At 44.5% G+C, this 13,720-nt stretch overlaps 1 protein-coding gene across 6 annotated transcripts in view; it reads right to left on the minus strand.

The window, feature by feature from the left end:
* Positions 1-13,720, minus strand: part of kank4 (KN motif and ankyrin repeat domains 4) — a 55,794-nt gene that overhangs the window by 10,398 nt on the left and 31,676 nt on the right. For 3 of the 6 annotated variants that reach the window (XM_040184045.2, XM_040184043.2, XM_040184041.2), the window contains exons 2-3: positions 5,747-5,820; positions 1,852-5,226 (exon numbers count right to left, since the gene is read on the minus strand). In XM_040184045.2, the coding sequence (XP_040039979.2) occupies positions 1,852-5,226; positions 5,747-5,765 (3,394 nt within the window). In that variant the 5' untranslated portion in view covers positions 5,766-5,820. Of the gene's footprint in view, positions 1-1,851; positions 5,227-5,746; positions 5,821-11,808; positions 12,019-13,720 lie in introns of those variants that run through there. The other 3 variants (XM_078108130.1, XM_040184044.2, XM_040184042.2) reach the window with 2 other exon arrangements.

Raw genomic sequence — 13,720 nt, forward strand, 5'->3', positions numbered from 1 at the left:
TCACTGCGCCTCGATATCCCGTCCATGATACAGATAGGATTGGTGATAAGTCGCAGCCTTGGCAAAGGCCAAAAACCCTCCAGAAACGACTCCAACTGACTGGCAAAAAGCCAGACACAGCTTTGGCTGTGGGCGTACAAGGATTGGATTCCACCAACAAGTTGCGCCTTCACCGCATACCCCTCATGATATCACAATGATAGTTTCCACTTGTTGGCTGTATTTCTTTGTGCAAGTGTTTATAGTATGTCTGCCTGACCCAAAAGTACAGTGTGTGACGGTCTGTATATTATCTCGTGGAAAGGGGAAGCTAGAGCCTCATTTGTATACTTCACCTAAAAGCAACACTACAATAATTGTGAGTGAACAGCATCAAGTGCAGAGTGCATGAAAAAGAAAATTGTTACGGAGATCTCATTATTTTTTTAAGGCTTGCGGAAATGAGAAGCTTAGCTGTGCCTGACAGCGAGACACGGTGCAGAGACTGTAATGTCTTATACTTATTTATCTTGACATTCCCTTGAGAAATAATATAAGCAGGGTGATGTTTACAACATATTTGGCATTTCAATAGACCCTCCATCTTGTGATAAGAAAAACAAGGGTGTATTTTAACCTCGTGTACCTTGACTCACAGATATTTCACTCATCCACGCAAATGTGTAAAGCCTCACTTGAGTTTCTGATGACTGGGATGAGGGAGATTTCTCCTCACAGCAGTAGAAGTTTCTGTTTCCAGTATTTGCGAAAGTAAAACACTGATCGGGGGAGTTGGGCTGTGAATCTCAGATGTCAAATATGTAGAAAGCAACAACAAAGAAAAAGCAACAATTTGAGAGAGCCCCAAATCACTTAAAACCTCTCCCGTGTACTGTACTCCCAACACTGAACTTTAAATGAACCCTCTACACGAGTTATGTGTGTGAGAGCGGAGTGATGCTGTGAGCTTCAGCTCGTGGGCCAGAAACAGAACCGTGCAGAGGGAGTAAAAGGCATCGTCAAATGTAATAATATAATATATTAATGGAGGTTATTGGATGATATTTTAAGAGGGCTTTGTAACATGTGTCTGTCCACTCTGCCATCCAATAGTTACTGAAGCTTTTGAAACACAATGTGTTGTGCTTCAGCCATAGATAAACCAGCATGATATTATTTAATTTATTTAAATTATACCTAAATACTTATATCTATATCTACACTATATACATTATATAAATTACTATTTATTTATTTTTTATTTATATTAATTACTGCAATTAAAGCGTTCCTAAATATAACATGACTTGTAGAGATTTGTATTGTATTAAATGAATTTTAGAGAAACGAAGAGAAAAGCTTAATAAAAGGACAATATCATCATAAATGAACTAGAAGGCAAAGTAGACTTTTCCCTTTCAGGTAGACCACAAAAATGAGTTGTGACAATACATCACAGTCCACATCACTCCGAGTCATTAGCCTCCTGGAAAGGTATCAGATAATTAAGTGTCTCGTAGAGTAATGGGTATTTTAATTCAGATAAGGGGAATTAATTAATCCTGTCATTGTTCTAACTGCAGAGTCAAACTGGTCACAGTGACTTCTAATAAGTAAGAACCCTATAAAGGGAATACCTTTGTCAACAGTCAGTTACTGCACACAAACATGGTTGTGTTATAAAATAAAATAAACTACAGTTACTAAGAAGCACCATCTTGTTTTCAGTTTGGTAATAACAGCGTGTGTCTCACAACAGCTGTATGAAGCAATATGCGTTCAACCAGAAAGGTTGAAAAAAGCTCCACACAAGACATGAATCAGAATATATACAGTTTAAACCATGGGATACTAATTGTAAAACAGGCCTACCTTGATCGCGCTGTTTGCTGGCAGCAGCAGCTTTCTGGCCCGGCGAGTAGAAGGCGGAGAGGACGCTGAGGGAGCTGACCAGTTGACTTTGAATGGAGCTCATTTTGGAGGGACCAGGCTTCCCGGCTGCCTTCCCCGCGGTCGCTGCAGGAACAGCTTTCCCTAGAGGCTTGGCTGATGCTCCTTTCGCTGCTTCGGCCCTTTTCCCCGTTGTCTGTTTCTGTGCGCTGGGGCTCTCCTGCTGGCCGGCCGTCGTCTGTTGAGCCCCAGTGCTGCTCCCCAGCTGTGCCCACTGCTCGCCCAGAAGCCCCGTCAGGCGGGTCACAACTTGGCCCAAAGCCGCAGGCGACGTTGGCGACTCACCGGAGCCTCTGCGATGAGGCTCGGCCTCGCCGGCTACCCGACGCGAGTCAAGGGTTTCGCTCGAAACGCGACGTTGGGTTGTCTCACCGGAGCCTCTGCGATGAGGCTCGGCCGTTTCGCTTGAAACGCGACGTTGGGTTGTCTCGCCGGAGCCTCTGCGCGGTGATTGTGTCTCGCCGGGCATCTTTTGAGGGGCTTGAGTCTCAGCGGAACTTCTACGGGAGCCCTGGGACGAGGGTTGAGCCTCATGTGAAACCTGGCCGGTTGGGCGGGTCTGGGATTCCCCTGGTACTCCACCGGGAGGTTGTGATGCTTTTAGTTCTTTAGAATGCCGTCTGGTCTGCGCTTGAATTGATTTGGGACGTTTTTTTACACTGGCGCCCGGTGGTGCACCTTGAGTTTCACTCCGTGGTTGTGGTTTCGTTTGTTTCCCACTCGACTCCGCTGAAGGCCTCTCGGCAAGGCTGCTGTCCTCAACCTGAGACGGGCATGAGGCTTGAGACGGGGATTCTGTCTGTGTTTCAGAGAGCTGAGCCTGGGTTTGGGCCCCGGGCTGAAGTGGAACGTCCACCTGGGACCGCTGCGCTTGAGTTTCACTGGATGCCCGTTGAGGACGCACAGGAGCGGCCTGAACCTGAGCGGGTATCGGCTGTACCTGCTCGGCTGAGAGCTTTCGGCCCCTCTGGGGTCGCACAGGAGCTGCTGCCTTCACATTGACATTCTCTTCAGCTATTAATACGACTGTGTCAGTGACCACAGTCTCTTTGGTTGTTGCGCACACGATCACAGTTTTAATCTTGGACTCAACATTTTCTACTTCTGCAACAAGTGCACTGGAACACCCTTGATCCTGACTTACAATGTCTGAAACTACACTTTCTTCAACGTTGCTCTCTTGGACTGCAATTGAACTGTCATTACATGCCACATGTTCGCTTTCTCCACTCTGTCTTTGAACTATTTCATTAGCTTCCATATCCTCCCCTCTTTCACTAACCCTGCTACCTACTTCTTCTAACGTTTCACTGCCTGGAAGTTCTCTTACTTGACTCTCTACCTCTGCATCTCCGGCTGGGTTCCTGTCCCGCTGTCTTTCTACCTCTGTCCCGGCATGCTGGTCTGTCCTCTGTGCTTCCGCTGTCTCGGTCACCCTGTCCACAGTGTTCACTCTCTCTGTCTCTGTCCCCCGATCTACACTGCTGGCCCGTGGTCTGTGAGGACGGTCACTTAGTGTCTCCCCCTGTGTTTCTGTGACTTTGTTTGCCCCCTCTGCTACCGGCGTCTCTGTCGTCTTATCCTGAGTGGCGATCCTCTCGGTTTCGGTGCCCCGCTCAATGCTGTTGGCTCTGGGTCTCGGTGGGCTCACGGCTTCTGCCTTTGTCTCTATCGACTGTTCCTTTGTGTCCACTTTATCAGTTTCTGTTTGGTCATTGATACTTTCAGCCCCTGGTGTGGGTCCAGACACCTTAATACAGATCCTATCGGTATCCGTTCCCTGATCTACTGTACCAGCTGACTCTGTCTCCGTCTCTTGGTGGGTGAAATCTACTCTCTCTGTCTCGGTCCCTGTGTCGATGCTCTCTCTTCTAGGTCTGTTTTGTGCTTCTGGAGTACACGCCTCCGCCGTCACTCCATCACTCAGTTGTAGTATTCTCTCTTCTTTTACCTTGTTCTCATCCATTTGTTCTTTCAAAAGTGTATTGGTTCTCTCCAGATCTTGGCTAGCCTGAGTAAGTTTAGCCTCCAGTATCATCAGCTTTTCCTGTAGATTCTGCATACTGTCGGGTTCCTCGAGTTTGCCCGCTTTTGCAGCATCACCATCTTGAATCTTGCTTGTCTCTGCGTCTTTTAAAGCCTCCCTGAGTGATGTTAATTCCTGTCCGGCAATATCTTGTGATAGTTTTTGCACTGCATCATCCTGTGTACTCTCTAAAGTCTCTGTTTGCAATTCTTGCTCTGACAGCCTATTCGTTTGTAAATGTGCTGATGTGCTGTTCAAAGCATCCTGATTTATGTCCTTCTCTCTTTGTAACACTTTACTTTTCTCTATAACAGCTTGTTTTTCCTTCTCTGTTACAAGCTTTGTCGGCCCCGAAGACTCTAAATCTCCAGTGGGTTGAGTCTTCAGAGCTAAGTTGAGCCCCGCTGAAGGTCTCTGTCCTTGTGGCTGAGTGTGTGTCCCAGAGTCATGCTTGGACGCTATTGTGGAGGGCAAAGAGGAAACCTGGGCTTTGCTTTGGGCTTGGGCATGGGCGTGTAGCTGAAGCAGCAGCTTCTCCCTCTCTTCCCTCAGTGAGCAGATCTGAGCTTTGAGTTCTGGAATGGTTTTCACCTGCTCTTCTAGCTCCCTGACCCGCTTCAGTGCCACAGTGATCTGCTGGTGAAGCCCTGTCCGATCCTGAGGAATACACCGCCTCTCAGTTATGTCCGGTGAAGCACGAAACACGTTCTCCGTCGAGCCACTCTCCGGTGTTCCTACAACCCGATCCGGACTGCTCGAATCGGAAGCCTTTCTCTGCTGTAGGGTGATGGGCATGCTCGATGCTCGGAGCAGGTTCGGACGGCTTTGAATACCCGAGGTTCTCTCTTCAACATCCTTTGCTCCAGCTCCCAATTCGTCTCTGGGCTTCGCTGAAACATGGCCAGCTCTGATATGGCTGGAGGTCCCCCCTTCGCTTGCCCTGAAGTCGTAGATCTGTTGGACCTCTGTCACCCGTGATTTTGGCTTGGGTCCCAAGGTGGAAGTCCCGGACCACGTGCTGTCCTTGTCCTTAGGGGGAGGCCTGGCCCCGTGCCCAGGAAGACTGAAATTTCTGGGCAGTGTGCTGAATTTGGCTGGGCTCTTGACTCTGCGCTGAATATGAACCCGTTTGATGGTGTTGCCTTTTTCAATGTCGTCAACATACTTGAGGAAGTCCAGGTCCAGGTGGAAGCCATAGGGGGTTTCCACTGAGTAGGGCAGCTGCTTCTTCTGAATGCTGCCCTCACTGGCTTTGGTCTGAAAGCCGTTGGCTGTTGGGAGTAACATTGCAATGAATCAATGTATCAATGAAGCATTGCTTCTCCCACTAATGCTACTATAAATTCTAACAATACCAAAGATAATACCTCAAATCGCACACCTCAAATGCATTCACGTGTGCAATTATTCAATGAAATGATAGAAACCAAATCACAGATCATGAATTATATTATTCCTTTTTCCCCACTTGTATAGATAAGTTGTATAGTTCAGCGCAAACGGTGCTCCATGATGTAAAACCATACCACTTACTAGGAAACGATTATCATGCAGCAATTGTTCCAAAACAAACAATTCATCATGTTGCATGCTGCTCATGCTGTGTCAATTTATGAACGTGGTTATCAACAGACGAAAATAAATGCTGCTCCGCTTTAGGCTACATACACAAATTGAAGTTCAATATTTTGGCCTTTAAGTCAGATGTTGTGTAATGCAGAACCTCGTTCTATAAGAAAAATCAGAAAAGAAAATTGTCTTTCGGTGAAGTGCACGCTTAGTAACACTCACCACTTTTCTTGTCCATCATGGGAGGCGGAGATCTCAGTCATCGACTTGCGTTTGCTTCAGTTGGAGCCTGCAGCCTGGATAACGCAGAAATGAGAGGTATATGAAACAGAAAATATTATCCATCATCGTTGCATTACCGGAACTGAATTCTACACTGTGCCATGTCGATTCGTACAGGAGAAAGAAAGATCTGGGAAATCAAACAAACAGAGAAAAATAACGTTTGAACCTTGTGGATAAGGCAGTTTTCATTTTCTGAAGATACTCTTCCTCCAGGATTGGCTGAATATTTTCAGCTGTGTGCTGTTGGAAGTACGGACATTTTGCAAGGCAAGCATTACTTGAGCTGGAAATGCAATCAATCAAAATGTCAGCGAGTCCACCCAGGGGCCTGAACAGAAAGCCGTGCCGTCTTCATAGATTGAGGCTTAATAATGTACTGAAAAGATCTCGTTACCTGGAGCCAAAAGGTTTGTTTTTTTAGAGATAAACAGACACACATAAATACACACATCATCACAATCATGTGATTGACAAACTCTGCACAAAATGTGACACCATGTGATTGCTACCATGGCAACCTTTTGTCAATCCGCTACTTAAGCGTGTCCCAGGAGTGAGGAGCGCGCAGGCATTCCTGACTCCTTCTGACGCTTAATGCGGCTACGATCGGCGCGCTGTCCTTAAGGCTTAATTAGCCATTTCCGGAGCGGAAGAATGCCGCTTGTAATTGCTGAGTGAAGTACAGAGAGACCCAACAGGCAATTACGCACAGTGGGAAGGCAACAAAACCTTCCTTAATTAGATCATTACCGAAACGGAGAGACGGAGGTAGAGTAGGAAAGAATAGAGAAGGCGGCAGAAGGAGGGGGAGCAGAACCAAAAGGAAAGAGAGGAGAAGAACTAGCGAGGAGAACATGTGATGAAAAGATATTTGGAGGGGAAAAAGTGACAGAATAGATGATGCTGTGAAATAAATTGCCACACTGATTAGTGACATGACAGAAGTGATACGTAAGATTCTACCTTGCCTTCTCCACAGGGCGGTTGTGATTCAGACCAATATAATCTATAAACATCCACACATACGGTATATATCTTGTACAGATTGCTGGACAAATGTATCGGAATCACATAATCTTACTTAAGGTAGAGACATAACTATTTAATTTTGCATCAATGCTAGGACACATCATTTTGTTCTATGAATACGTAAAAGGAAAAACATTTTTTGAGTCTGTTCCTTCTTTAAGAATTTCTGTGTTTTCCAAATCAGGCTCTATTTTTGATTTTCTATCCACTATTTCTATTCCTATCTTCTATTTTGATTTTTGATGAATGAATGATGAATGAATCACAATAGTCTACAGTCATAATGACTAAGAGCTAAAAGCTCATGAAGGCTACAGTATGTCCATCCAGATTGACAGTGTTTGCTGCAGGCTACACGGCTGAAAGTAGGCCGCAGGTAAGTGTTTCCAAAACTGTTTCCATGTGTCAGCGCCACTTCAGTCACTCTCTGTGTCTGTGTCTGTTTACGTATTTATGCGCTTATATTGACTACAATATGTAGGTCTACGTTTGTGTCTGGCTGAGTCACTGTTTTTGAAGTCTCTCAGTCTCACATTATGACCCCATAAAGGACATGTAGTAATCCGTCAACACCAATCCAATAAGCATGACAGCTGGTCTGGAGGCGACAACGTCGGTAATGTGAAGCCCGGAAGACCAGAATAATGAGGGCGTAGTAAATAAGTTCACACTGACAGGATGCATCAGCGTAGAAACAACACCTAAAGTAATATGGTTGTATTTTTAGGGTATTTTGGAACAGAGACCCACAGAGAACCACATTGTATTTGGAAATGCCAAAATAACATACACTGGGGAAACTGATTCTCCTGAAAATACAGCGTATGATTATATAAAGTAAGGTTATACACCAAACAAACACGCATACACGGAACATTAGTGCTGAACAAACCTACCGAGTAAGAGGAGAGGAAGCATTAATTGAATGACATGGGTCATTACTCTGGAGTGTCTTTGTATCGGATATTGAATTAGTCTGATACACTGAAACAGAGCAGGCTCAGACAGAAGACAGGCCGACAGGAAATAAGATTGTCGAGCGCAGGCAGGGGACAGCAGATCGGCTGATGGGAGAGAGAGAGAGAAAGTGTAAAGGAGAAAGAAGTGCTGGTGGCCGTGAAGTGGATGCGTTTTGGTACATGCTCTACATGTTTTTTTAATTACCGCTTTCAGACAACAACCCCACTTCTGACTTCTAAATCATTTTCTCAGTAAAGAAGCTTGTGGTCTCAATCGGTATTTTCAAGTCGTCTTCAACACAGCCCGTCCAATTTAGAGTGAAGTAATTGATAAAGCAAGGCATGCTTTAGGGGCATGGCATTGTGACCAGGGTGTCGCTTGATAGTGTAAATCCAGTGACAGGTTTCAGTTCATGACAGTAAGTAAAACGGTCTTGCTCAGCGTAAAACCAGAGTGCAAAACACTAAATTCCCTTTTAAAGTTTACCACTATCCACGGTCAGACACATGGTCTTACTTAGATTAGATTTAAAATCACGTCATGGAAACTGTTTCTTTTTACAGGAGTTTACATTAAATCTGAGCCCGTCACCGTTCCCGATGATACAAAGTGTGAGTGAGGGACGCAGCTGGCGTGATTAGTTCAACTGGTGAGTTGCAGGTGCAGCTCACCGTCTGCTATAATGACACAGAGCGTCTCCGGAGCAGCAAACTGGTATTCACTGATATGGCCAACTGGAATATTTCTGATTGCAGGAACGGATCAAGTGAAGGTTGTAGCTGGTCTCTATAACATGAAGACCGAACTAGGAGACATTTACATGATATATCAGTGCAGTCTTTAAAAACGCATCAATAAGCCGTTTGAGTCTGGTCTGTACCACTCGAGACTTGAGACTACTCGAGGTTGATAATCCAGTTTGATCTAGTCGAGTCCAGTGTGAATGTCTGTACTCACAAGGGGACTTATTGTTCCCTCTATGCTACCCAACATCTGGCAATCAAACCCTGAGAGAAAATGAGAGAGGGAATTTTTATCTACGGGCTTCATTAAATAGTGTCCAAACAATCCCGCTGGACGGCAGTGAGAGGCTGCGGGTTTATTGTATAGGTCAGAGTGTTATTCCTGTGTGGAACTGCAAATTAAGATGATCCGTTGCATTCGATACTTGAATGAAGTGGAACATGATAAGAAGATTTTGTCCTCACGGTACAACAACGAAAAGATGGACTAAACTAAAGCTCTTTATCTCTAGTTCTTTGCTGGTTGACTGTTAAAAACATCTTTCCCTCCAGCTTCCATTATACAATAAGTTATGATGTTGAGTGCGGAATAGAAATGTTCTTTCTAAGCTCAGAGCAAAAAAACTCATGCTTTAAAAAAAGAAAAAGGAAAAAATTGCTGGCTTAAGTCTGTGTTTCTATTGCTCAGCTTCAAGGTTCCTTTGCCTCAGCGTAAGGAGATGTATTGTAAGCACACCAAACATTTCAAGGGCCCAAAAATACCCAAGAATATACAGGATGCATGTGGAGGAAGACCTCAACGTATATTTGTATTCCACTTGGAATGATTGGCTTAGGCTGCTCTCGAATATTAGATGTCAAATAAACATTAGATACTAGAGTTCTTTGCAGCATGTGATTAGAAAACGTATCGCTTGATTTCCTTGTCAACTATGTATGTATATGTATATTGTCAAATATGTATATACAGACAACCAATATTGAACAAACATAGCTCTATCTATATCCATTTATTTGGTCCACCTGCACCATTTTCACAAATGACCATTACACCACACGTTACACGTTTAAGCCGCAATAATACAAACGTTAACTGTCCAATCAGATTATTTTATTATATTAGGCAGTGAGAAAGACTAAAAGCGAATGAATAGCCATCAATGACCAGACGGAGATATACAATTGGGTTTGATGTTCTGAAATAAAAGATATTCTACTTGTGTAGTTGAACACGCAGGGATTTGCATGTGTTTAAAACAGATTTATATGTGACAGAGGAGGTACTCTACGTACAGTTGCATTAAAAACATAAATTAAATCACTATGTACATGCGCTATGTGTGTATTTTCAAATTGGCTACTTTAAAATACAGTGGAATAGTGTGAGTGCAGGAGAGGCGGCAGAAATAAGACTTCCCTGCACTGTGCGAGATGTAAATATTGGATCCTTTTGGAGAGTGTTTTCAAAGGTCCTTTTGATGTTAGAAAACAGTATGGAAGGTGGTTAAAAAAATGATGCCATTTTGACTTTATCTGCAGTAGCACGGACCTGACTGTAACATTAACAACACTGTCCAGCTTCTGCCTCAACTGTCAGAGGACAGATAACCCTTTCACCAGGCCCTCCCCGCAACTGCTTTATTCTCAGCATATCTCTTGATCGCATTATCTTTCCATACCAATGAAAGTAACTTCTGTTTTCAAGCGGCTCTGCTCACGCCCTGGTGATATTCCAGCACAAGAAGCAGCTGCCTGCTTTCATTAACGATAAAGGAAGTGACACACTATCTATTATTCATCGGAGCACACGGCCAACCCCTTCTAGCTGGGTCTGGCGTTAGCATTGCGCCTACATCCGCTCGTGGAAGTTAATGAGGATGGTGAAGAAAGTGCCCACTGCTAATTAGAATGTGGACTATCTGACTTCTGCGGTGGCAATCTGTTAATGGTGACTTGTCACCATTAACAGATGTTAAAATGGGTTGAAAAGCAGAAGGTGGCAACGTGAGGAAGGAAGGAAGATTGAGGAAAAAAGTGGAAAGTAGACAAGCCATGGGGAAGAGTAGGGAGGGGTAGTCGGGTATGGCGGGAGTGAGAGAAAAAAAATGATTGCAAAGAGAAGGGTGTTGTACATTGCCGCAGACTAAGATCACTTACAGCGCCGCCATGTCACATTACATCCCTTCTTGCCTCCCATGACAGGCAAAAACAACTCAAACACACACAAACATATGTATGAAATATTAAAATGTACAATATAACCAACTAAAACATGGGTTATGAATGAATCTGGGTCCCCGTGCTCATTAATAATCACTTTCTACTTTTTCAGCCAAAAAATGAGGAGCCACAATCGTCCAATCAGACAATTCTAACACAGTTAGGCATTTATAAAATAAGACATGTGTGCATGGAAGCAGAGTCAGACATGCGTTTGCACAGAATTTATTCCCCCTCGGAGTCCCCCCCCTCCCCCCCTCGGTGATAAAGAGCCTGCCTGACACGAGTGTGAAGCCAAGCAGGCGATGGCTGTGCAGCACCGTGTGCAGAGCAGGCAGGACATCTCTGGGAGGAAATCAACACTCTATTGATCTTAGCATTATGACAGCCTTCCAACTCCGCTTCCGCTTTCCTTCACAGGAAAACACACCAACATGTGCGAGAACACAGATGGAACACGCACATTCAAATATCATCTAGTCAAAAAAAAATTAAAGAGTTGGCTGATTGCTCCACTGAGTAGCTCAACACTTATTTCATCATGTAGTGTGTGTATGTGTGTGTGTGTGTGTGTGTGTGTGTGTGTGCGCTGCCTGATTGTCAGCCTGTGCATTTATTCCTCATGCACCGTCAGCTGCCAACATTACGCGAGGAGCGCAAACATTCAACCGACAGAAAAACACCCTGCTGCCTCTCTCTCAGCCACATGCAACCGCACATGCATTCAAACGCACTCTTGCTTTCTCCCTTCACACTCGTTGTCACACATCCCATGCAAAAATGTGTGACCTATGTTCTACCCTGCATAAATAGACTGCGGAAGAGGAAGCCAGAGATGGGAGGTGTAGCGGATCAAAGCGGATAAAATGAGTAATGTGTGGTGAACTAAATGGAATTAGAGCGATGGAAAACTGAGAAACAAAGAGAGATGTGTTCATGGGAGAGAGAGGAAAGAGTCAGAGAAATGAGGACGTGAGCAAACAGACAAAACTGGGAGGATGAGTCAGAAAAGGGAAGTGAATTGTCTTGGGGTGCTTAGCCTCTCACCTGCCACAGAGATCCACTCACCTCCTGTCCTTCCTGTTTCTTTTTCCTGTTAGAGCTACTGGCCCTGAGGCTCTTTTAACTTCAGCGGAGCTGACAAAGGGAGGGGAGAAAGGCTGATGGTGTTGGGGTGAAGAAAAGAAGGCTTTCTAGCTGGTCACACTGTCGCTTCTCTTAGTATAGATTCACCAGCCTGCAGCCAACTGCCCCAGAAAAAATATAACTGCCTGAGAGATAAATGGGCTGAATGGAGCGCACACACATAGACACGCGCAAACACAGTAATCAGCCACTACCGGCACCATGTATGTGTTTTAGATAGTGCAGCAACTTAAACTGTGATGAGTCTGTAAAGATTGAGATTTCCTTCAGTGAGAATGAGCATAAGTGATACAGCATATGCATAGGCTGTTTATAAAGAGCAGACATAGACTTTGTTTGTAGACCACAGTTTTGGAGCCTCGAGACCACCTTGGATTACGACCGTTACCATGTTATTTTTTTCGCAACCAATGGACAGAAATGAACATGTTTGGAATGTGGAGGAGTGATGTAGAGACGTTGTATACGGCAGCAACCTGTCAATCAGAGTAAGCCTGCATACCATGCCTTAGTGCGGGCTTACTCTGCTATGTATTATGTTCTATTTTACTGTAAAAGGGACCATAATTAACTAAATGAAGGAGTATTGCATTGAATACGACCCGATAATAGTGATCGAGAACCTGAACCTGACAACATTTGGCAACTGGAAGAGTTTCTCCCTGCTACCGGGAGAAACTCTCCCAGTTTACGGCGAATGCACGTTTTAAGACAATTCCATCATTGGCTTCACTGAGCATAATCTGTGGTTGCTGCCTGGATACATGCAGCAAAGTGGTTCTGTGGGCCTCGTGTGTATGCAAACGTTTTGTGCCTGAGTTCGTTTGTGCATTGACTCGTGTGCAAAAATGTGATTTGTACGTGTAGTTAGTCTGCTAACACAAGGCCTGGCCTACATTAAAGTCCCACCATGCACCGGTCTAATTATTACTGGAGGACCCTCACTGGGCTGCCACAGGGCACATGAGGCCTGCTTTGACCAGGTCAAACTCAACACACAATCAAAAAGGCTTTTTGAGACATAAACATGCCTCGCTGAGTAAGTAACTAGTAAACCCTTTAGTTGGATCTGTCCATCTTAATTACAGAAAGTGGTCTAATGAGTAAAGCCTGGTTGACGGGGCTAGCGCTGTAGTGTAAATTGGGGAAATAAGTAACAGCCTTTAAATAGGCTAACTTCTCAAGTGAACAGGTCCTACTTCTTATCTCGTTCCTGCACCGGTCCCTCAGACCATTAAAGCTAATTCTCCTCTTCAAGCAAACATCCACCCTAAAACAGCAAACGGCGAGCTTGTGGCATCTGTAAAATATAGCCTCCACACTTGACATGCCACGTGAGTGCAGGGACATACAGAGCACATCAAATATTTATACGGATACATGGCAGAGCTGTAGCATTGCCAGGCCTTTAAATAAAGCCAGTCTGAATGGATGTTTTCTGGAAGTCAAAGGGTTCATTTGAATTCACATTGGAGGGAGAAAAGTTGACGCTCAATCTGCCAATTTGCGCTCTATTTGAGTCCTACATTACTTGGTTTATTTTGCTGATGCTGTTTGTGATGCCTAGTCACAGAGTAGAGTAAGGGAAGTAGACCGCGTGAGGATGTCTGATGTGTGTGTAGGAGACTAATTGTGATGCTGATAAGCCCAACAGAGAGGAGAATGTGGACCTGCAGAACAGTGGAATTATTTGATGCAGACCTCCATCACTATGTAGCTCAGAAGGACCTGTCACTATACATCTTGCTCATCAAAAGACTTTGTCTAAAAGAGTTTAGTTGACAAACACACAACTTAGACAATGTTCACATCT

Source organism: Gasterosteus aculeatus, chromosome 8 (genome assembly GCF_964276395.1).
Source record: "Gasterosteus aculeatus chromosome 8, fGasAcu3.hap1.1, whole genome shotgun sequence".
Taxonomy (NCBI): domain Eukaryota; kingdom Metazoa; phylum Chordata; class Actinopteri; order Perciformes; family Gasterosteidae; genus Gasterosteus; species Gasterosteus aculeatus.